This window comes from Hesperophylax consimilis, chromosome 27, assembly GCF_061612785.1.
Source record: "Hesperophylax consimilis isolate HC1 chromosome 27, BYU_Hcon_1.0, whole genome shotgun sequence".
Taxonomy (NCBI): Eukaryota; Metazoa; Arthropoda; class Insecta; order Trichoptera; family Limnephilidae; genus Hesperophylax; species Hesperophylax consimilis.
The window spans coordinates 25,480,386-25,505,134 of NC_142862.1; the positions used below are offsets into that span (position 1 = coordinate 25,480,386).

The following is a 24,749-nucleotide window of genomic DNA, read 5'->3' on the forward strand; positions in this document are numbered from 1 at the left end:
TAGTCTAATTCTCATTCCTTATTTACAAACATGTGTTATTTACATTTATAGTGATTTACTCTTTCTTATTAAAACTGCTTATGTTTTACGCATGCCTAGTTTATCAATACCTAATACTGTTGTTTAAACTATTTTTTGATGTTATTATTATGAGATTTAGAAGATACCATTTTGTAAATTTAAAGTTCCTACGAAATTCCTGTTTTTATGTAACTATATATGGAATGCTAACTAACTAACTAACTAACTAACCATCACGCCGTTTCTCCGCAGGGGTAGGCAGAGAGGACGGACCGCCAAACAACTCGGTCTTGGCACACACTTCTTGCATCATTCACATTCATACATCGTCTCATACACATTCTTCTATTATTCTGACTCTTGACATGGCCCGACTCGGGTATCCGATTCACTTGATCGTGCCATGTCTTCCTCGGGCGTCCCCTACTTCTGCTACCATTCACATTTGCATCATATATCCTCCTTACACTCCTATCCTCGCTCATTCGCTCTACATGCCCAAAAAATCTAAGCGTCCCTTTCTTGATCTTACTCATTACGCTTACATCAGCCTTGCACTCTTTGCGGATCTCCACATTCTTCACACGATCAAACATGGTTTTACCACACATACGCCTCAGGGATCTCATTTCAACAGCATTCAATCTACTTTCACCCTTTCTCTGCCAGTTCCATGCCTCACTTCCATACATCAGGGTAGGTACCAGCACTCCATTGTGGACTGCTAACTTCGCTTCTTTGGACAATTTTTAAACAATTAGAAAACAGAAGTGAAATTCGAATACTACTTTACTAGAAGTGACTAGAATGCTGACGCCACGTACGACCTCTCTCGGGGACTACTAGGTATATATTTGCATTCATGTTGTTCATTATTTATGTATAATACACTTATGAAGGATTCCGATAGTGCATAAACAATAATAACTATAATTAATCGAATGGCAATATTTATTATGGATCTGTTTTTGTAATGTTTGCAACATGGCAATTCTTGCTTTACCTGCAATTAGGGTTAAAATGCGTGATCAGTAGCAAACAACTGCCAAGTTTGAATGCTAATTTAACGACACTTAATTAGTAAAGCTGCGTTCAGATCGGGCGTCTTTTAACGCGACGCAATTATTTCCATTCGAAATATGTATGGATTCTGATGAGGGTTCTTTACATATGAATACAATGTTTTATATTAACTACTATCATAGACACCTCATACTTCGATTTATGACAGGTCTTATACAAGCCTAGTGTTAGTTCAACTATTGTTAAACTGGTATATATTTCTTTTGAATTATGCATTGTCTTACTGCACTTATATTAAGGCGATGCCATACGTCGTGTAATATTTTGAATCGAGCCGCCATCAATAACACTCCTTACGTAGATGGCGATAAGGCTTAAATTCCCGCTTAACACCATCCAGCTGTTTTGATTTAGGCATATACCGGATTTTTGATAAATTTTACCAGTGTGCGTTTATGGGCGTAACTGGGTAGATATAAATCTGGCGTTCGGCTTTCTCTGATTGGTTCTCAAGTTTTCTATAACCAACCCGAATAGGCCGCGCCCCTTCCGAATTCGAAGGTCACCTGGAATATGAGATGGCCTTAAGGCGATGCACTACGTCGTGTAATATTTTAAATTGAGCCGATATCAATAGGTAACAACCCTTACGTAGATGGCGATAAGGTTTAAATTCCCGCTTAACACCATCCGCCTGATTTGATTTTTGCAAGAAAAAAACATGGCCAAAAAGTGTCTTTTATTTTATTTTGTGGATGTTCAGGGATAAATATTTAATTTTTTTCCGATCATTTTATAAATAACTTAATTTGCCACATTATACAATAAAACCATAACCGAAAATGGGTTCGTAAGTAGGAAATTTTGAACTTTAAAGCAGTTTTCATAGGCCTTATAAATTATTTTTTTCTGGGATTATAAAAAGACTTATCTAAAAAATACTCGATTATTTCAAAGGCCAAGATGTATTATACTCGCGGTATTTATTTAAAGCATCTGAAACATTTCTAGGCGACCAAATTTTCAAACCAAAAACACATGATTTTGAATTACTACGTATGGCATCGCCTTAATAACTGCATCACTTGCAATAATGTTTTTATGTTCATATTAATTGTTCTGTAATTTATTGCTATTATTATCCTGTTTACCACTTTACGCTTGTAATTCGATTATCACTGTATTGTAAAAGTCATTTTATGGCGTCTGAATAAATAAATAAATACTGCTCAGAGTTAGCGGGACTATTGGGCATCCGCAATTGGGATGTTTTGTAAAGCTGAAGGGAGTGGGGAGGGGAAGGAGATGTGGTAGAGGAAGGTTGGTAAGTACCTGGCTGTTCAAATCAGATCTTGCCACAGAACACGGCGAAAGCCTCCGTGGTTGAGTGGTTACAATCCTCGGCCAATGGTTGCGGGTTCAAATTCCGGCGTGCGCAAGTAAATTTTATCTGATTCATTTTTAATGTTATTTCACAATTTATGCATATTAAATAATAAATAGTATGCGGCAGAGTAAAAACGTTGCTTGAAATGGCTTTGGGCATGGTTGGTGACCAGATCTGAATAGCCAGGTACTTTCCCACCTTCCTCCACCCCATCTCCTGCCCCTTCCCACTACCTTCATCCTCACAACATACTTCGATTGGGGATGTAATAGTCCCAACGGTTTCAGACGTTTGGGAGCAATTGGGACTCTTAGAAATTAGTTATACATATAATTTTTATTTATTTAAATGGAAACATACTATGTACATCAACAATATCTCACATTGAGCAACATACACAATTAAAACAATTTTTTGTTGACGTCAGTGTTTTGCGAATAAATCAGTGCTAATCATTTGTTTTGAAAAGATACCAAATAATATATTCATGTTATGTGACCGGGGGCACGTACATCAGCAGATCAAATACTTTTGAGTTGTTTTTTCGATAACTTTTGGAAAATAAAATTGGAGAGAACAAAATTATCCGAGTGCTAAAGCAAATTATAATTATTTTAATTTTAATTTTATATTACAGAAACAAACAGTACATGATTTACAGAGATGAAACAATATTCAGGAATAAGATATTTCATATTGGGTACCTATGATATGTTTCCTTGTAATGTCTGCTAAGTGGTATGTTTATTCCTCAATTACCAGGTGACGTGTGTAGTTTATAGGCGTGTGTGTGTATGTGTGAGTGTTTGTGTGAGTGTGTGTTTGTATGTGTGCGCATTGAATAGTTTAAATTTTTTTTAGTACAAATGTTAACTAAACCAGGCAATTTGGCTGTCCTAAAACGGGAAAATTTCCTAGTTGGACAGCCAAAGCTTCCTTAATATGTGTGTAATTATTTGTATCTAATAAATAAATAAATAAATAAAATAAATAAATAATTGACATGATGCCACGTTTGAATTTGGGCAGTGAATCCGAAAAAATGTCAATGTTAGAATTGACAAATATTATTTAGAGTATGAAGAGCTCGGTTAATTGTCGAATTAGATGCTGCATTTGTTTTATAATTAATCGTGTGGAATAGCACTGTATGTCGTGTACGTCTCAAAGGTATGTTAAAGTTAATAAGGGACAGAAGTTCGGTACAGTCAATGTCATTGTTTAAAATTCTGTGTATAAATATTGAGTCAGCTACTGCTCGTCTTCGCTGCAAAGTTTCAAATGTACACTCAAAGTTATTGTTGAATTTGTAGGTAAAATATTTTATTAATTTGTTTTGGATACGTTCTATACTATCTATGTAAAGTTTATAGTGTGGATTCCAAATAGGCGATGCATATTCCAGTGTACAGTACAGTGTATTATACAGGGTGTATCGGCACGTACCCGACAAACTTTAACCAGCTATTCCTTAGCACATTTGGAGTAAAAAATGTTATGGGCACTTTGCTGTCCGGTAACATTTTTTTTTGATAAAAAATTTATTATTCATATTTTCACCACATGTCACCAATGTTTTATCCTTTGTCAAAGTTTGAAAACTCATCTGGCAATATTTTGTTCGAGTTTCGTTGAATAATGTACGTACGTACCTATGTTGGCGCGCGTTTACAATCACAACGAAATGGCACGGCACCATTCATCTCATTTTTAACTATTATTATTTAGTGTGTACGAAAGAGCGAGGACACTTTTTGACACACTTGCTAATAACAGCTGTTGAACACGAGATTCAATGCAAATGACAGTGACTGGAGTGGGGATTCTTTATTTATATTTTGTTTTTAATGGAAAAAAATGTTACCGGACAGCAAAGCGCCCATAACATTTTTTACTCCAAATGTGCTGAGGAATAGCTGGTTAAAGTTTGTCGGGTACTTGCCGATACACCCTGTATAGCAAATTATTTGCATACAAATTGATGGAACATCTCTAAAAGCGACGATTCAACTAGACCTAGGAGATACCATATTACAAGACTTAAAATGAGAACCGCATATCGCTGGGATTGTCAAAAGAACAAATTCGATAACATATTTAATCAGTAAAACCTTCCTTGACCTAACATCGGACTATTTTTTAAATTCTTCAATATAAACACCAGATAAACTGTCAAAGCAGTTTGTCAGCAGGTCATGTTCACAATATTAATTATATAACGAGAAGCCACAATCAAATAGATACAGAAGAATAACATTTTAAGGGACTACAATACAAATATATATACACACACTCAAAGGCAAACACCATACTTAAATCGGTCTCATAGACAATTTATACAATAACATGCACACAATCAATGGATTCCAGTGTATTTGTAAACAATACAGGGTTTTCCAATAAGAGGTGTTATTTTGATATTCAATCGTAAAAGATCAATGGTTTCGTTGCTTGTGTGGCACGTAGCGCCGTCTTGTTGAAAGTAAACGTTGTCCAGATCAATACCATCCAATTCCGGCCATAAAAAATCATTAATCATCTCTCGATAGCGCAATCCATTCACCGTAACTGTTGCTCCAGCCTCATTTTCGAAAAAGTAAGGTCCAATGACTCCGCCGGACCATAAACTGCACCAAAAAGTCACACGTTGAGGATAGAGAGGCTTTTCAACAATAACTCTTGGGTTTTCCGAGCCCCAGATGCGACAATTTTGCTTGTTGATGAAGCCACCGAGGTGGAAATGGGCCTCATCACTCAAGATGATTTGCATTTGATTAACTCAAGTGAATTTTAATAATTTTAATGCGTTGTTGAAGCGTCAAAATGTCAAAAAAAAACAGCTTCAAAAGTAACATCTACCGAAATAGCGGGCTATTCAAAATAACACCTCTTATTGGAAAACCCGTATAAAATAAAGTAGCTTTTCGCGTCTGTCTGTTTGTGCGCTTAGTTCTTCTAAACTACGAAACGGCTATTGATAGGGTTTTCACTATCATTTAGAAAATTTCTTCCGAAAGGTTTACATATATAATACATGCATATTATAGTTATAATAAGTGGAGAAAAGTCGATGTTTTATGATCAAGTCGTAAAAATATATTTTCGAGCACTACATTGCTGACGCTGGCTAAACCTTATGAGATACATACATCCTAATAATTTACTACGTAATTGTATATCTTAAAAAGGGTGACCGGGCATCTCATCAAATGACAATTAAACACACCTACAAAAAGTGATATAAAGTCATGAAAAGTTATGAAACAAAAACTAGGTTAAGGCGATGCCATACGTAGTAATGCAAAATCATGTGTTTTTGGTTTGAATATTTGGTCGCCTAGAAATGTTTCAGATGCTTTAATCAAATACTGCGAGTAGAATACATCTTGGCCTTTGAAATAATCGAGAATTTTTTAGATAAGTCTTTTTATAAGCCCAGAAAAAAATAATGTATAAGGCCTGTGAAAACTGCTTTAAAGTTCAATATCTCCTTCTTACGAACCCATTTTCGGTTATGATTTTATTGTATAACATGGAAAATTAAGTTATTTACAAAATGATCGAAAAAAAAATAAATATTTATGCCTGAACATCCACAAAATAAAATAAAAGGAACTTTTTGGCCATGTTTTTTTCTTGCATAAATCAAAACAAGCTGATGGTGTTAATCGGGAATTTAAACCTTATTGCCATCTACGTAAGGGTTGTTATTGATAGCGGCTCAATTTAAAATATTACACAATGTAGTGCATCGCCTTAAATAGGTTACATAGGTAACTATATAATAAAAATAAATTAAATGATTTCAAATAGATACAGATATAAAAAGAATTAGGTTAATGTCTTAAATCGCAGTAATGACTGGTTGCCGATCAATTCGACAAATCTTGGGAGAAATACTGGTTTTTCTCGATTCATTTCCGAAATATTTATACCACTTCCATTCAATCACAGTTCCATGGCTTCACCTTAATTAGTTATTTTTGTAATAGCGGTAATTTGAAACAGTAACGAATCCAAATGACATATACTTTTGGGTTAACCCTTTACGAGGTCTTCAATTGGCTACTTATTTTGATACAGTTTTAAAGATAAGAAAGGATGAGAAACAAAACGTGCATATTCATTTTTTTTTTAAATTTTCCCCCTTTTAGGAAATTATGTGGTGAATAATCTCCCAGACCAGATACAGAATAGCACCAGTATATTTTTTACATATTATCAATGGCCTACCGCAAACCAACACATGTTAAGAGGAAGCTACAAGCCAAAAATGTGTATATTCTTGGTATATTGTAGGTAATAGGCATTAAAATCGCTTGACAAACGGAGTCAAGAAACGTTCGATTTCAAGCAAAAAAAACTGGTTTTTATTTAATTTGTAAATAATTTTGTAAGAAAGCAAAAATGTTAATCAAGTGAAATTGTCACAGATAATCTTAGCTATAATACTTTATTTTTAAAAAGTTGTTTCCTTTACGCGTTTATACATTTCTATTGAAAAAATGATTTTTTTGTAGTTAACATTAATATTTTTTATTGAATTATTTATTTTTTTATTGTTCTTTTACTCAACCGAAACAGTAGGAAAACCTTCAAGTTATCTAAAGCATATTTTTTTGTATTCATAATTCTGACTTACCCTTGGTCTTTTCGATCGTTATTGTGGATTTGAAGGACACTGCGTTGTCATCGCTGAACAAGCTTCCGTAATAGATTCGAATGAAATACACTGAGGGAACATGTTCACTGTAACGGTTTTCTTAACAGACTGCCGATGTATAGATAAATTGTTGCAAATGTCACTTATGTATGTACTCCACACTGTCAGACAGGGACAGGTAATTAGGTAACAGGTTGGGTGGGGAAATGCAGGAACACATGTTAAAGGGAAAAGCATTTATGGAACTAACCTCACTTCCGACAGTTCTCCCTTGAGTATCTTCATAAAGCAGTGAGCATCAGCGTGGTCGTGTATGGCCGAGGCGTGTCCCTCTCCCCAGCAGAGCACCATCAGGTTGAACTTCCCGTTTCCAGCGTCCACCAAATTCCGGGTATATCTGCAGACCAATAATAATATTAAACGTCATCATAATAATTATAAATTAAATGAGATAAAAAGAATTTGGCATTCTCAGACTATAAAAAATATTACCATTCGTTATTTCGGCTACTGGCATTATACCTAGCTCTCTCATTAAAAATTTAGGCGTATTAGATCTATCAAAAAAATTATATATAAAGATGCAAAAGTCGGTCATTTTGAATACATGTAGGATAACGAAAGATTTTTTAATTATTTATGTTAAGGGATCATTAGGATTTATAGGCCCTGTTAGAAGTTCTACCGAGCCGAACCCTCTGATATGAAAATATCTGGAGTCGGTGAATTATGTTCACATTTGATCTCTGGTGAGTTGACGTGTTGTTCTTGTATTGTTTTATATTTATTATGCTTATATAACGCACTTGCATAATGTGGATTGACTAGATGATCATTTGTGGAAAAGTGAGTGGAAGGGTTTAGTTTTTCCTATGGGGAAGATTTAACCCGGACATAAAGTCGGAAAAAAATTATAATATTGGACAATTTGTACAGCATTAGTTATTAGCGGCGGTAGTCCTCTGCATAATCGGCAAAAACCCTGACAGAGATGATGACGGCGATATTTCTGAAAACTATATTTTTTGTTCTATGGAATTTTTGTACCGAGTAGCGGAAGAGTTCGATAAACTAAGCAAGTTTAGTCGATAGAACTGTCAAAATCGCATTACCTAATGATTAAGCTACAGAGAGTCGACTAATCTTGAAATCGATGAAATTTTGCACACTTGACCTTCAAAACAAAATGGAGGTCACTGTCTATGTCTATACGAAATTTAGAAAAACTCCGAAAATTATATAAATAAGAGTGTCTGTGACGGGCAGACAGGCAGCGGGCGGGCGGCATGGCTTTGTTTTTTGATACAAATTTACAGTTTTATTCCGAGATTGATAACATTTTGCGCACTTGATCTTTAAAACAGGAGGAATTTCAGTGTCTAAAAGTCACCCCATCCCCTTTAAAATCCCATTAAAACAGAATTTCAATATTTCTTGATGAAATTTTGCACACTTGACGTTTAAAGTATGAAAAAAATTACTGTCTATATCATTCCCGGGTTACGAATAACCTGACAATATTTTTAAATCTCCTACTACCATCACAGTAAGCGGAAAATGTTGCTTGTGTCGGTACGAAGGACCTAGTCAGTCGAGGAATTGAACACACGATGCCTGGGTGGGAATCAGTGTGATACCAACTCAGCCAATGAAAACGGTCGTAAACTCGGTCGAATTGTGTGTTAAGCAATCAAAGCACCCTCCTAACTTGTACGGGATTTTACAAAGAATGTTGATTTTTTTCAATTTATTCTTATTTATTAAAACATCTTAAAAAAGTTTTAGTTATTTTAAAAAATAAATAAAAATATATTTTTTGGAGGTTTGAATGACGGGACACTTAAGTCATGCCTTGTGATCTAGGAGGTTTTGGTTTTATTTATTAGTGGATGAGTTTGTGTATTTAGGAAGTATGTTTACGAGAGATGTGAAGGCTGACCACAGACATAGGAATTAATAGACGAGAAGATAATGGTGAGGGGTAAAATCAACTGTTGAAGAACGAAGGGAGTGAAGCTGACTGTGATTCGTCAATAAATCAATCTGACAGTAAATAGGCATCTCGTATTATAATATCACCATTTACTTCTTAAAGTAAAATCTGCTTTGGAATGAATAGACATTTTTACATGGGAGCGCAAATTACTCGCCACGTTATGAACAAATTTGCGAAGTCCAAATTCGGCAAAAAAATTCGGTTCATTTTCAGAGTCGAATATTTCGTTTAAGTATTTAGTTAAGACACTTTTATAAATGTTCATAATTTACTTCCCAGCAACCAACCAGCTTTGTGTTTCGCGTCCAGACGTTTCTCGATGTGATAGTAACAACTGATTCATATTATACGATGTGAATATGCTTAAAATAAAGTAAAATAATGCTTATATATGGAATGTAATACGACAATTGGGTTTATTCTCTTTTTCACATCTATTTTTACAAGTTTTCATAGTACAAGTCAACATTTTGCCGTGTTATTTCGTAAAATGAACCGATGATGCCTCGACCATAGTTCGCACAAGAATGATGACGTCACGTTTTCAAATTTCACTTGAGGCCATACGCGAGCACAGCCGGCTCCAATGGAACCGGTATGGGGAGTGGGGATAATACGCTTTTAATCACTTAGGGCAGGTCTACTAATATTCATATGTCTATGAGGCTGACAGAGATATTGAAAGAAGGGTAAATGCAGGTAATTCCGTTAATGGAGGACTAAACGCAGTTGGCGCTAACAAAAAATTGTCCAAAGAAGCGAAGTTAACAGTCCACAACGGAGTGTTGGTACCTACCCTGATGTATGGAAGTGAGGCATGAAACTGAAAAAGAAAGGATGAAAGTAGATTAAATGCTGTTGAAATGAGATCCCTAAGGCGTATGTGTGGTAAAACCATGTTTGATCGTGTGAGGAATGTGGAGATCCGCAAAGAGTGCAAGGCTGATGTAAGCGTAATGAGTAAAATTAAGAAAGGGACGCTTAGATGGTTTGGGCATGTAGAGCGAATGAGCGAAGATAGAAGTGTAAGGAGGATATATTACAAATGCGAATGGTAGCAGAAGTTGGGGACGCCCGAGGAAGACATGACACGATCAAGTGAATCAGATACTCGAGTCGGGCCATGTCAAGAGTCAGAATAATAGAAGAGTATGTATGAATGTGAATGAGGCAAGGAGTGTGTGGTGTGACCGAGTTGTTTGGCGGTCCGTCCTCTCTGCCTACCCTGCGGGGAAACGGCGTGATGGTTAGTTAGTTAGTTAGTTGCTGAAGTCACTTGATATATAGCCCGTTTGTAAATACTACGCAGTTTATTTAATTAATATTTCAGAAATAAATGTACAATATTGTTATTCGTAAACACGTGACAGAAATAATTCAATTTAAATTCATAAGAGAACAACAGTACATGAACCAAACATTCAGGGAATTCGCTGATTGATTAGGCAATGTTTATTAATATGTTTTATAAGTTTAGACAATTTATTCGAAGTAAGAAATTAATGTACACTTTGACTAGATATAAAAATGTAAGCAAAAATATAACTAAACAAAAACATACAAACAAAACAAAAAAAATACAAGAAAAAAAACGAAACCACTCAACTGAACCCAAAAATACCATGTAATATAAGAATATATTTATAATTATTTTATAAAAAAAACACTATTTAATATATTTATAATTACTTCATATTATCCATACTACTAAATTTTAATAATGAAATCCTCAGCACGGGAGATCCCAGTGAGAATGTCATTATATCTGTTTTTTATAAGGAAGATATTTATTTATTTATTTATTAATCTTAAGTTAGCTCACATCTTCGTGTGTGCTAATAGTTTTATAAACATATAAACATGTACATTGTTTGGCAAACATAATCTTTCTTTAAATATTTCAATAAAGTCACAAAAAAGAAACATTAATAATTGATCAATTGACCACCCTCGTATAGATAGATTATTACTATTATACTCGTATTATCCCCTGTTTTAAGGGGATAATACGAGGTTTTTTAAAACGCTTAGACAAATGTGAAATTTCGGCGAATTTTAAAAAGAATACGAAGAAAATATGTTTAAACGTACTGGGTAATTTAAGAAGAATTTTGGAGAACATTGAAATCATTGACCACTGTTTACAAAATAATGTGTACGCATTTGAATGGGCTTTGTGATATGATTTAAGATTTTCACGGCCAAAAGTATTTTTGTTATTTGTTTTTGGGGTGTTATGCCGTGTTGCGCTAACTCCTTCTTTAGCCAACGTTTCGGACAGCATTGCAGTGTCCATCATCAGGGCAGATGTGTTATTTGAGGTTGTGTTTTTTTTGGCATTTTTAAAGGAATTTAGCATATTTCTGGCATATTTTTCCCATCACTCTAGCATATTTTGAAGTAGTTGAGTTGGCAACACTGATTAAATGATCTGTAATAGATCGACAGACAAAGTCCCACTGGGTATGACCATTATTGTTTTAGCCTTTGGAATGCCAGGGGTAATTGCCAGTGGCCCGCCGTACGCCGACTAACACTATTTTCGTAATAACTTACTTGTTTTTTTCTGCAAAATTATTGTACCGTCTTACCAGATAATTTTATATAAGAATCTATACTATGTAGTTTCCCAGCATAGTTACATACATTCAGAGAAAAAAATCTCTCCAAGTACCTTATTGTAAAATCCTACTTTGGCTTTGTGCTTATTAACATTCCTGTATATTTCATTTTTTCCTATTTTTTGGAATAACTTAGTGATTAAAACCTCGAATTGTAATATTTTAGTTATTGAAGACAATATTAGCCATTCCTAAACGAAAATTTGAAACAGAAAAAATCAGAAAAGGATACGGTCACATCTAGGACTCGAACCCAGGACCCTTGCTTTGCCGGGGCACCGCTCTACCACTGAACTAATGGGACCCTATCTCTTTCGGTCATATTTAACTGGAAATTACTGCTACTTCGAATAATAACTACCAACATTGTCTTCATTTTTCTTACCGCACAATTGGCAACTATCTTCTATCTTCCTCCACCAGGAAAATATACTGATAATTAAGATATAAGCAGACAAATGAGTACATATAGACAAAAATATAATAATAAATAAATAAAAATAGTGGTGTAAACAACAGTTGGTTATTTTCGTGTAAGTTACCTGTATCTGTAAACAAAGTTGGTTAATTTTGTGTACGTTACCTGTATCCTTAAACAAAGTTGGTTATTTTCGCGTACGTTACCTGCATCTATATACAAAGTTGGTTATTTTCGTGTACGTTACCTGCATCTATATACAAAGTTGGTTATTTTCGTGTACGTTATCTGCATCTATATACAAAGTTGGTTATTTTTGTGTACGTTACCTGCATCTATATACAAAGTTGGTTATTTTCGTGTACGTTATCTGCATCTATATACAAAGTTGGTTATTTTCGTGTAAGTTATTTGCATCTATATACAAAGTTGGTTATTTTCGTGTACGTTACCTGCATCTATATACAAAGTTGGTTATTTTCGTGTACGTTACCTGCATCTATATACAAAGTTGGTTATTTTCGTGTACGTTATTTGCATCTATATACAAAGTTGGTTATTTTCGTGTAAGTTATTTGCATCTATACAGGGTGTATCGGCACGTACCCGACAAACTTTAACCAGCTATTACTTAGCACATTTGGAGTAAAAAATGTTAGGGGTACTTTGCTGTCCGGTAACATTTTTTTAATAAAAAAATTACTATTCATATTTTCACCACATGTCACCAATGTTTTATCCTTTGTCAAAGTTTGAAAACCCGTCTGGCAATATTTGGTTTGAGTTTCGTTGAATAATGTACGTACGTACCTACGTTGGCGCGCTTTTACAATCACATCGAAATGGCACAGCACCATTCGTTTCATTTTTAACTATTATTATTTAGTGTGTACGAAAGAGCAAGGACACTTTTTGACGCACTTGCTAATAACAGCTGTTGAACGCGAGAAACAAGGCAAATGACAGTGACGGAGTGTGGATTTTTTATTTATTTTTTGTTTTTAATGGAAAAAAATGTTACCGGACAGCAAAGCGCCCATAACATTTTTTAGTCCAAATGTGCTGAGGAATAGCTGGTTAAAGTTTGTCGGGTACTTGCCGATACACCCTGTATACAAAGTTGGTTATTTTCGTGTAAGTTACCTGTATCCTTAAACAAAGTTGGTTATTTTCGTGTACGTTACCTGTATCTATAAACAAAGTTGGTTATTTTCGTGTACGTTACCTGTATCTGTCGAACTTGGCGTATTTCCGCCACTCCGATGGATTAGACTTGTAGCTCAACATTAGCTGGCTGACGTGGTCGACATCGACCCGATCTGACGCGAACACCTTGTGCAGCTCCCTCACCAGTTCGTCCAGCGTGTTCACCGTCTTTGCAAGCTTCACGGGCCCGTCCGCCATCTTTATTTCGGACGCCATCTTGGACTCTATCCCCACGAATGACTCGTTGCGGGTGCACACGTCCATTATTAGGACTTATTTATTTAAAAACAAATTTCACTATCACTTTTTTGTTGTTGTTTTGTTTCTTGTGATGGTTTTCTGAAACAAGATGAAAAAGTTTTGTCATTTTTTAAATATGATTACAGAATGTACCAGGACCTACCTGACTTGCTTTAACTTATTCATTTAAAAGACAAATAAATTAAAAGGCTCTTTTGCAGACTAGAAATGTGTCTATACCTTTTGATTAAAAAATACTATTCAGTTTGGTTGGGTATTTTAGCCACAAATCCAAATTTATGTTTTGTATGTCGGCGCAGCAGTTAAGCTTGTTACACACGAGGAATATAAGACGTAGGCGTGGCCAATCTCACGATATCGCTCGCCATATAATCCAACGCATATATTCAACATGTTTGACGTACTAGATTTACGACAAATTATACATAAAAGAAACTACTAAACTATTTATGACAAAAAAAAAACAAATTTCAACAAACACAAACTATCATTGATAAACCAGTTAGACAAGCGTACAAAAAACATAAAAAACTCCGACGGTTAGCACAAGCTTTGGACAAACGACACGACAAATACCAGGCAATAAAAGTATTCAACAATATTTCACTCGGTACAAAAAATTAGGGAAGTAAAAAAAATTCAGATACAAAATAAAAAATTGGATTAAAGAAGAAAAAAAATTACGAACATTTAATCGTAAAAGAATAAGACATGTATATATGTTACAGTAAAATGGAGACCTCAACACAAGAGAGTTCCATATTATCGAAAAATAAATTAAAATGTAAATGTTCGTTTGTTAAAAATTTTAAATCTCCAAGAGTTCTTTACCGATTGCTTTGAAATGTTGACTTAACGTTGCATTCGAATACGCGGGTGTTTTTATATACATATATTATATGGATGTCACATGCGACAGGTAAAAAATCTATTTCTCTATCTGCACAGAAAGACTGAGCCACAGCAACGCGTAGCGGGATACAGCAATCGAAGTTATCTAGTTATCTAGCTAGTTATCGAATTAAAAAAATATAAAATAAAAAGGAGAGTCGTCACAGACGGTAATCTGATTATTATTATCTTAATGACTGTACAGTTTAGGATTGTTATAAACGGAAGTGGTGCCCTCTGTTATTTTTCAAAACCGCAGCAGCGTGTTCTAATCTGCCAGTAAATAATATTATTATCTCTGAGGGTTGTATGGGATTGTATGACCACGCCCACAAATATATATTACATTCCTCGTGTGTAGCATGCTTCGGAAAGAATCCCAATAAAGGGGTATTATAAAATATGCAAACATAACATTCCACAAAAACCCAAGTCGCTTTTTAAGCAATTTAGCTGACTCAGGCAAAAATAATTGCAGGGTATAGATTCTCGGTAGAGCAATAATTATCTGAGGTAGGTTATCCTTATACCACTGAAGAGATAAAATTATAGAATTGTTTTGTGAGCTTATCCGTGTGCTGAAGTAAGCTCTCTTTCCCTTACTTCTGATGAAATTTCAAACTTTCATCGATTCAAAAATGTAAATGTTCGTTTGTTAAATCACCGAAATTTTTTCACCGATTGCTTTGGAATTTAGAAGCAACGTTGCATTCGAATATGCGTATATATTATGTTACTTGTGACAAGAAAGAGGATGCTGTTTTTAAAAAAAAGCATCTTTTAATATTAATATTAATGTTTTTAATAATAATCTATTGAACGTAAAAGCAAAACGCGCTCTATTGTTTTTCTATTTCAGCCATATCAACGCGTGGGTATAGCTAGTTTTGTTGTAACATTTCGCGCCTTTTCCTCTTGTTAACATTGTTAAAATTGCGTGCCTTTTCATTTGTCTACATTGTTATAAAATTGCGTGCTTTTTCCTTTTGTCAACATTGTCATAAAATTGCGTGCCTTTTCCTTTTGTCAACATTGTCATAAAATTGCGTGCTTTTTCCTTATGTCAACATTGTCATAAAAATGAGTGCCTTTTCCTTTTGTCAACATTGTCATAAAATTGCGTGCCTTTTTTTGTTAACGTTGTTATAAAATTGCGTGCCTTTTCCTTTTGTCAACATTGTCATAAAATTGCGTGCCTTTTTTTGTTAACGTTGTTATAAAATTGCGTGCCTTTTCCTTTTGTAAACATTGTCATAAAATTGCGTGCTTTTTCCTTTTGTCAACATTGTCATAAAATTGCCTGCCTTTTCCTTTTGTCAACATTGTCATAAAATTGCGTGCTTTTTCCTTTTGTCAACATTGTCATAAAATTGCGTGCCTTTTCCTTTTGTCAACATTGTCATAAAATTGCGTGCTTTTTCCTTATGTCAACATTGTCATAAAAATGAGTACCTTTTTCTTTTGTCAACATTGTCATAAAATTGCGTGCCTTTTTTTGTTAACGTTGTTATAAAATTGCGTGCCTTTTCCTTTTGTAAACATTGTCATAAAATTGCGTGCTTTTTCCTTTTGTCAACATTGTCATAAAATTGCCTGCCTTTTCCTTTTGTCAACATTGTCATAAAATTGCGTGCTTTTTCCTTTTGTCAACATTGTCATAAAATTGCGTGCCTTTTCCTTTTGTCAACATTGTCATAAAATTGCGTGCTTTTTCCTTATGTCAACATTGTCATAAAAATGAGTACCTTTTTCTTTTGTCAACATTGTCATAAAATTGCGTGCCTTTTTTTGTTAACGTTGTTATAAAATTGCGTGCCTTTTCCTTTTGTAAACATTGTCATAAAATTGCGTGCTTTTTCCTTTTGTCAACATTGTCATAAAATTGCCTGCCTTTTCCTTTTGTCAACATTGTCATAAAATTGTGTGCTTTTTTCCTTTTGTCAACATTGTCATAAAATTGCGTGCCTTTTCCTTTTGTCAACATTGTCATAAAATTCCGTGCCTTTTTTTGTTAACGTTGCTATAAAATTGCGTGCCTTTTCCTTTTGTCAACATTGTCATAAAATTCCGTGCCTTTTCCTTTTGTCATAAAATTGCGTGCCTTTTCCTTTTGTAAACATTGTTATAAAATTGCGTGCCTTTTCCTTTTGTCAACATTGTCATAAAATTGCGTGCTTTTTCCTTTTGTGAACATTGTCATAAAATTGCGTACCTTTTCCTTTTGTAAACATTGTTATAAAATATCATATCTTCAATAAATAAACTATATGAAAAGACTTTTTGAATAACGCAACACAATGATATTAAATAATAAAACAATAAAGTCATTTTGTTCCTCTGGTAGCTGCGTTGTAACTGACCCCTCTTTCTCGCAAATTATGCATGTAACTGAAGTAGAGTCTAAAAACTACAGCGCAGCTAGTTACAGTTGTAACAACGATCAATAAAATGACATGTCGTTTATAAGAAAGTGGGTGAGATGACTACGACAGACCATCGTAGATTGAACTTTGTTACAGATAACAATGCAGGTGTAAGCAACAAACCTGATCAGAGGCGTACAAATAAATAATTAATTCAATACAAATACTATGAAGAAGATAAATTACTGTCATTGCTTGTATGGTGTTGCTTAAGGGAACCAAAATAATACAAAATCGAAAGGTAACCAAATAGGACGTTCTTTTTTAAAACCAAAAGGTAACAAATCTGAATGATCTGTTATTTAAATCAAAAGGATACCAAAATAAATGATCTTTTATTTAAATCAAAAGGTTACCAAACTGATTGATCTTTTTAAAACCAAAAGGTTACCTAACTGATTGATTTTTTTTAAACCAAAAGATATGACAAATATCTAGTAACTGTACAGTTATTTTTTTACAATAATTTTAAAATATAGGCCTGAAAATATTTCAATTTCCACGATATTACACACAACATAGGCAATAATTATTTGTGCCTAATTGGAAATCATAAGAAGAAAAATCTTACTATACTGAATTTGTTCAATAAGTTTTTTAATAATTTTGAAATATATCTATTCACATATTTTTTATTATAAAGAAGAATGTGAATGTGAGTTTTAATAATATATTTTAAATAAATCTACAGTTTTATTCCGAGATTTTGCACACTTGACCTTCAGAAGAGGAAGAACCTCCTTTTCCTACTTCTTAAAGTAGAGACTCGACTCTTCTTGATGAAATTTCGCACACTCGACGTTCAAAATAAAATGAAAATTACTGCCTACAACTGATTACGAAAAAACTGTGCAAAGCTCAGGCAAGAAATGACCTGTGCATAATTACTTATAGAATATTAAATTATTTTTGGTAATTTCAATTTTTTATCCAAGAAAGCTTTTTTCCAATGTTTTATTTTTTTATTTCATAATTACAAAAATGCTGGACCAAAATGTTATTTTTAAATTCTCATTTAGTGATAAATGATTTCCAAAATTATGTTTTAATACTAAATGACAACATGCAAATTAAAATTACCATAGAAATATTATCTAGCTTCACAGCATAATAAAATGATGATATTAAATGGACTACTTGCAATGCTTAAATTACATTTATTAAAAAAAAAAATACAAATATACCTTTTAACTACCTGACGTGTACCCGGCGTTACCCGACTTTTCTCTACTTTCTATACATATAATATGCATCTGTTATATACATAAACCTTCCGGAAGAAATTCTCTAAATGATAGTGAAAACCTTATCAAAATCCGTTGCGTACTTCAGAAGAACTAAGCGCACAAACAGACACAAATAGCGAATTTATTTTAAAATATTTAGAGATAATCATAATTTTGAAACAATTTTTATTTCCTCATTTTTGGTTGCAAGTAGCCTTCTGTTTTTTTAGTCAAAGTTTAAAAAAGGAGGGGAAACAGATGGAGAAGAAGAATATTAGTAAGTACCGGCCTATTTTTATCTGATAACTAAACACAGCTAAAGCCATTTCAAGCAAAGCCAACGTATTGCTTTTCACAAGGGAGAACATCTGCCATTAGAATGATTTAATTAATATCAATTCCATCACAAATAAACAGTTTAAAAAATATTTACCTAAAGAGAAATCCTTTACCAAAGAAATATGTATTTTATAAACTTGTCACTTTCTTCTTAAACCCGCCACAACCTTCTCGACACGTCTGCAACTTTATAATATTGTTTATTATTATTAGCGATTCGAAAACAAATAGTTGTTTGTTACGATGTATAACGAATAAGAGCAAGAACACGACCTCTCGGTAGCACAGTTTCAGTTCGAGTAAGAACCAAGTTAAACGGAGGAAAATCAATCAGCCGGAGAGTGGTGAATTGATAAGTGATGGTCTGCTCGAAACCAAATGGAGATTAACAATTAATATTATATGAGTGACGTCATTTTGTGGAGATTTTAAACTTCCAAAAACAAATTTGTCGGGAACCCAAAATAATCTCTATTTTAAAGGATTTAAGATTTTTAATGAGCTACCAACAGATGTTAAAGAAGCTAAAAGCCTTGCTGCTTTTCGTGGGTTATGTCTAAAAACTATAAATTATAAGTCTTAGATCATAGACATATGAATATTAGTAGACCTGCAGTCAGAAGTGATTAAAAGCGTATTATTCCCCACTCCCCATACCGGTTCCATTGGAGCCGGCTGGGCTCGCGTATGGCTTCCCGTGAATCTTGAGAATGTGACGTCATCATTCTTGTTCGAACTAGCGTCGAGCTATGGTCGAGGCATTTTATGAAATAACACGGCAAAATAGTGGCTTGTGATATGAAAACTTGTAAAAATATATGTGAAAAAGAGAATAAACCCAATTGTCGTATTACATTCCATATGTAAGCATCATTTTAAGCTTATTCACGTCGTATAATATGAATCAGTTGTAGAAACATATACTATCACATCGAGCCAACATTGTTCGAATGTAGCGATTCTCAAGTGTGCGCATCGTTGTTACTGGGAAGTAAATTATGAACACTTATAAAAGTGTCTTAACTAAATACGTAAACAAAATATTCGACTTGACTTCGATTTGCGCTCCCATGTAAAAATGTCTATTCATTCAAAAGCAGATTTTACTTTTAAGAACTAAATGGTGATATTATAATGCGAGATGCCTATATACTGTCAGATTGATTTATTGACGAATCACAGTCAGCTTTACCCCCTTCGTTCTTCAACAGTTGATTTTACCCCTCACCTTTAATTTCTAGTCTATATATTCATATGTCTGTGTCTTAGATGTAGTTGTCCAATGTAATAGAAATAAGTCGTTAAAAGGTTTATACTAGATATAAAAATGTAATTTTTTTATAACTAAATAAAAACATACAAAAAATTATTATTGTTGATCATTAAAAAAAATGCGTGTAAGCCAAATGAAAAATGCCAAATGACAAAAAAGACATGTCTTTGGTGACTTTTTACACGATGAATACAAGAATAAAACTTACATTCCTAATGAATACACGGAGAAAACTAACTTTTCTAATGAATGCACGGAGAAATCATACTTTTTTGATGAATACACGGAGAAAACTTACTTTTCTAATGAATAGACGGAGAAAAATTACTCATAAAACGTATTGCTAATTTATTAAGAATCTCTTCAAATTATTCGTTACCCGGTTAAAAATGGGATTGCAGGCCCCTAACGAATGAACTGATAGGTTTCCTGATAAACTATTAGTAAAATACCAATGAATTGTCACAATGTCAAAACACGTGTTCACAAAAATCCTAACGTTTTCGAATTATATATTATTAAGACAAACGCAAGTGCATGAACGCGTGTTTCGATATTATTACGAATTTACTAAAAGTGTATCAGGAAGCGGCTTGCAGTCCCGTTTTAGACCAGATTACCAATAACTTAAAGAGATTTTTAATGAATCAGATATACTATTTTTTTCCGTGTGATTCTGCATTGATTTCCGCCGCAACCCAGGCCAGGAAACTGAATTGAACTGACCTCTATTTCTAGAAGGTTCTCATACAGCATTTTTGCAAAAAATGTTTCTTTTCGCAAAAGAAAAGTATTACTCCGTTTATTAAATATGATTGCGGTAAAAAAACGCACAAATCAGCAGTATCAACAACATTCGCCGTTGCTCGATGGCACTGACTTGATCACGTGACACTACAAAATCCGTCGCCTTTACTCTAGTCGGACTTGAATTATAACGAGTGACGTCACAAAATAAAATGTCAGCTAACACGCAGTCGGTCTTACGAGCAGACCACTTTTCTTGGCATAAACCAGAGAGCAAAAGTAAAAAGAAACTGGACGTCGAACGCATCGATAGTTAGAGCTGCCGCCTCAGAACCGGATTGAGGAAATTGCTCTTGCGTCCAAACGCCTGGCCGGGGGGGAAAACGACAAGGTGCAATAAAAATGATAACCTTATGTAGTTTTTACTGTGGCGCTCTCTCACATCGAATGTGGGCTATCAGCAGGGTAATCTTTACCATGCAGACTGCAGCGTGAAAACTCTGAAGAACTGCACATTGCACAAGCTATAAAGTTTTAAAGTGTTGTCCCGTACAACGTCTTCGATCAATCTTATTTTTATTACATTAACGCCATATTCAGGCCCGGGGGAAAATAATTTCTCTCGGGAACTATGCATCTTTTTAGAAAAGGAAGGAGTCAACCTAGGTGCTGAAGAGATCCATGTTGTAAGAGGGAGGAAAACAGAGGCCGACCAATCATACCACAGCCGAGCTGTTGAACTCAAGAACGACTCGGTCTCATGTGACAAATATCAACAGTGTACAAATGTTGGGCACACATAACAAGAACAGAATTCCCACCTTATTCAGCTATTCTTTGAGGGTTCACTACACATCCTTCAAATTAGAGAAAAATGCCAGTGGTTGAAATACATAGGATGAGATCTTTCAGCAATTAAACGGCATTGCACACATTGCACAACAACGATGACACTTCAAAACGTGCTTTGTGTTTGATCCTGTCCACATTCATACAATATAGTAAGTTTTGGTTCCTATTTTGTTGTATTAACTACACATAGGAATTTTCTGAATGTCATTTTTGAGAATGCTATGTGAGGGGACTTTTTGAGGAGAGCAAGGAGTAAATGTTGTAGGAGGGAGGAAACGCAGAGGACGACAAATCGTTTCACAGCCGAGTTCTTGAACTCAAGAATCAATGTTGGGTGCGCGTTTGGCGTGTTTCCAGACTATGAACCGGTATCGAAGGAATCAATGACGCTAGTTCATTGAAATACCAGTAGAACAAGGACAACATTCCCACTAACTGACCGCACGTTTCTGCACAGAGTACAGGGTCAGCAAACTGAACTATTTGCAGTATCCGCGGGCCCTGTACAGTTAACAGAGGCTAACTCGACTCATACATCAAAGGAAGGCTTGTAGGGAAGATTGCTTCAGTTTTTTTTTTTAATTTTATTGATTCTTATTTGCCATAAAGTGGTGAATCATTTAAATTTACTGAATTTAAACCTAGGGTTCTTTATACAGATAGAACGGCGTCATATGCGCCTCACATTTTTACCTCATATGGGTGTTTAAAATCTGACCTGGCTATTATAGACTTAGATGCCTTTTATTTTCTCGGAAGGGGAAATTTTTTTTACCTAAAAACCCTACTAAAATTGCACGTTGTCATCGTCATTCTCATCAGCTCATCAGCAGACGACCGCGGCCATATACTACATAAGTGTCTGTTTGTGTCGTATTGGGAGGGAAAATCAGCAGCGTCCTTTCTTTAGGAATTCCTCCGCATTTGCCTGTGGAATTAAGGAAAATAGCAGAAAACCTTAATCGGGAAGAAGTTGAAGGAGACTAGATTGTCATTTCGTAACTATTAACCAATCATAGCCAAAAACTGTTCTTATCGGATTCTTAAATGTAGTGTGGGACTACTTTATTTCCCCCCACATGTGGCAATACTAACGCAAATTAATCCGCTGCTATACGCAAGCGAGCATGAGAAGAGGAATCTTCATTCCTGTTTTAGCGTTCGATTCAACCGCCAGTACTACCACTCTTTCTGCCACCGTCGCCGCGTTCTGTATAAATTATAATATTCGTCCTCACGAATAAACTAAATCAATTGTGCAGACAATCGTTTCAATCTCCCATCTCCTGAACACAATTTACGTTTTGGGAAGGCGCCGTAAATTACAGCTAATTACAGCCCTATACAACAAGTATAGTAGTCCCACACAGTGGCGGCGTAGGGTAGATTGGCACCCGAGGCGGTTTTGTATTGAGCACCCCTACTTAAAATAAAACACCGAATACTAAACACGCTTACGAGACTTTATTTTACTGAAATATTCGTTGACATTATCAAAATTTATTTTCCTGTCTCTTTCAATTGATAAAATCTAAAGATTGGTTAGTCGCGCTTGGCTCATTGTGGATCTTAAATAAGATTTTATTAATTTTAACTTTGAAAAGCTTCTTTCACATGAAGCCACCGAAACACAGATTGTCAAAAAAAATCTTAGACATAGCGCTAAACTTGGAACTGACTCAGAATAGCCCCATTTTACAATGAATCTGAGGAGCTCCAATGTAGTCCATTGAACTGCTTCGTGGGCAGAAATGTTGGCGGCTTCTAAATGGCGCCTCAATCGTAATATCTCCAACAAGATATCCTCTGCTGAAAATTCATCATAAATTTTTAATAAATTTGGAACCATTCCACGAAGATCTCCTTCTGGTGATGTTACCAACGTTTTTGTCTGAACAACACTAAATATAACCAAAATAAAATCCATTGCCCTGTAACGATGGTCTAGTTCTTTGTAAAATCTATCGTGACATTCTAACATTGCTCTCTGCAGCTCGTCTGGTAATGTAAGACCAGCATCTCGGGCCATTTTCGCAGTGAGCAGCGCAGCAGTCTTAATAGGGAGATTTTGAGCGCATTATGTAGGCGTCAGACACAGCTATAAAATATAAAAGATGATTGCACGCCAAATATCGCTCTCCATACAATTCCATGAGACCTGTCACACCTAGCGCTTTTATGCGCAGATGAACCATAGACAGTACACATCTTGCGCCGTAACCGCTCCTGAAGTGATTTATGAAAAGTTATGTACCCCCACTCCGCGGTGAACAGGGGACGGAGCTGCCTAAACGGGCGGATGACAGCTGTCAATTCAGTACAAAGAAATGGAATTTCGTGGCAGCTCTCTAATTCGTCTGACTCCTTCCCCTACACTAGGAAGAAATATTTTATAGCGTCGTGTGACTGTAGAAAAGATAAGCGCTCGCGGTTCAAAAGATATCTGCTTGCGCTTTTATAGCTGTGTGTGACGCAGGTCTTATTTGGCTGCTGTTGTATTTTTTGGTCAATGATATAATCAATTCCTTACACTGTAAAATATGAATAGCGACTGTTTATATCGCAAATAAATAAAAAATATATATACCTCTAATAATTGACACTTAACGTTTTTAACATTTTCGGAGTCATCATCGTATTCCACTCAGCTAATCGATAAATTAGAATTGCACTTAATGACTTTGGGTAGAAAAACACCGCGGGCCTAAACGTCAGTCATCACACGACACTATTGACATACGTGTATACGCATACGTACAATACACCTGCACACATCATAATAATATGTATATTACAGTATGTACCTACAGACGAGGTAAGCGACTTGAATGAAGCAAATCAGGAACCTATGCAGTTGGAGGCGTCGCTACTGTAGATTTTGTGAAATTAAATTTTATTTCATTCGTTGCATGTTTACATTCATCTCCTCATGTAGGCAACAGTATTTTTTTCTATTAACGCCTCTTTATCTTGAAAAACACGAGAAAGTTCGTGACCCCTATCAGTTTACGTAGAAGAAATCTTGTTACAATAATGTTATTTATTTATATACAGGGTGCATCGGCTCGTACCCGACAAACTTAAACCAGCTATTCCTTAGCACATTTGGAGTAAAAAATGCTATGGGCACTTTGCTGTCCGGTAACATTTTTTTTCAATTAAAATAAAAAATAAAATTAAAAATCCAAACTCCGTCACTGTCATTGGCATTGTTTCTCGTGTTCAAAAGCTGTTATTAGCAAGTGTATCAAAAAGCGTCTTCGCTCTTTCATACACACTAAATAATAATAGTTAAAAATTAGACGAATGATGCCATGCCATTTCGTTGTGATTTTAAAAGCGCGCCAATGTAGGTACGTACGTACATCAACGAAACTCGAATAAAATATTGCCAGATGGGTT

General features: G+C 34.9%; 1 protein-coding gene across 2 annotated transcripts in view; it reads right to left on the bottom strand.

Moving 5' to 3' along the window:
* Nucleotides 1-24,749, bottom strand: part of LOC149410833 (cysteine dioxygenase type 1) — a 67,551-nt gene that overhangs the window by 34,497 nt on the left and 8,305 nt on the right. The window contains exons 1-3 of one of the 2 annotated variants that reach the window (XM_089647759.1): nt 18,570-18,762; nt 13,355-13,674; nt 7,345-7,491 (exon numbers count right to left, since the gene is read on the bottom strand). In XM_089647759.1, the coding sequence (XP_089503885.1) occupies nt 7,345-7,491; nt 13,355-13,599 (392 nt within the window). In that variant the 5' untranslated portion in view covers nt 13,600-13,674; nt 18,570-18,762. Of the gene's footprint in view, nt 1-7,344; nt 7,492-13,354; nt 13,675-18,569; nt 18,763-24,749 lie in introns of those variants that run through there. The other variant, XM_089647760.1, reaches the window with a different exon arrangement.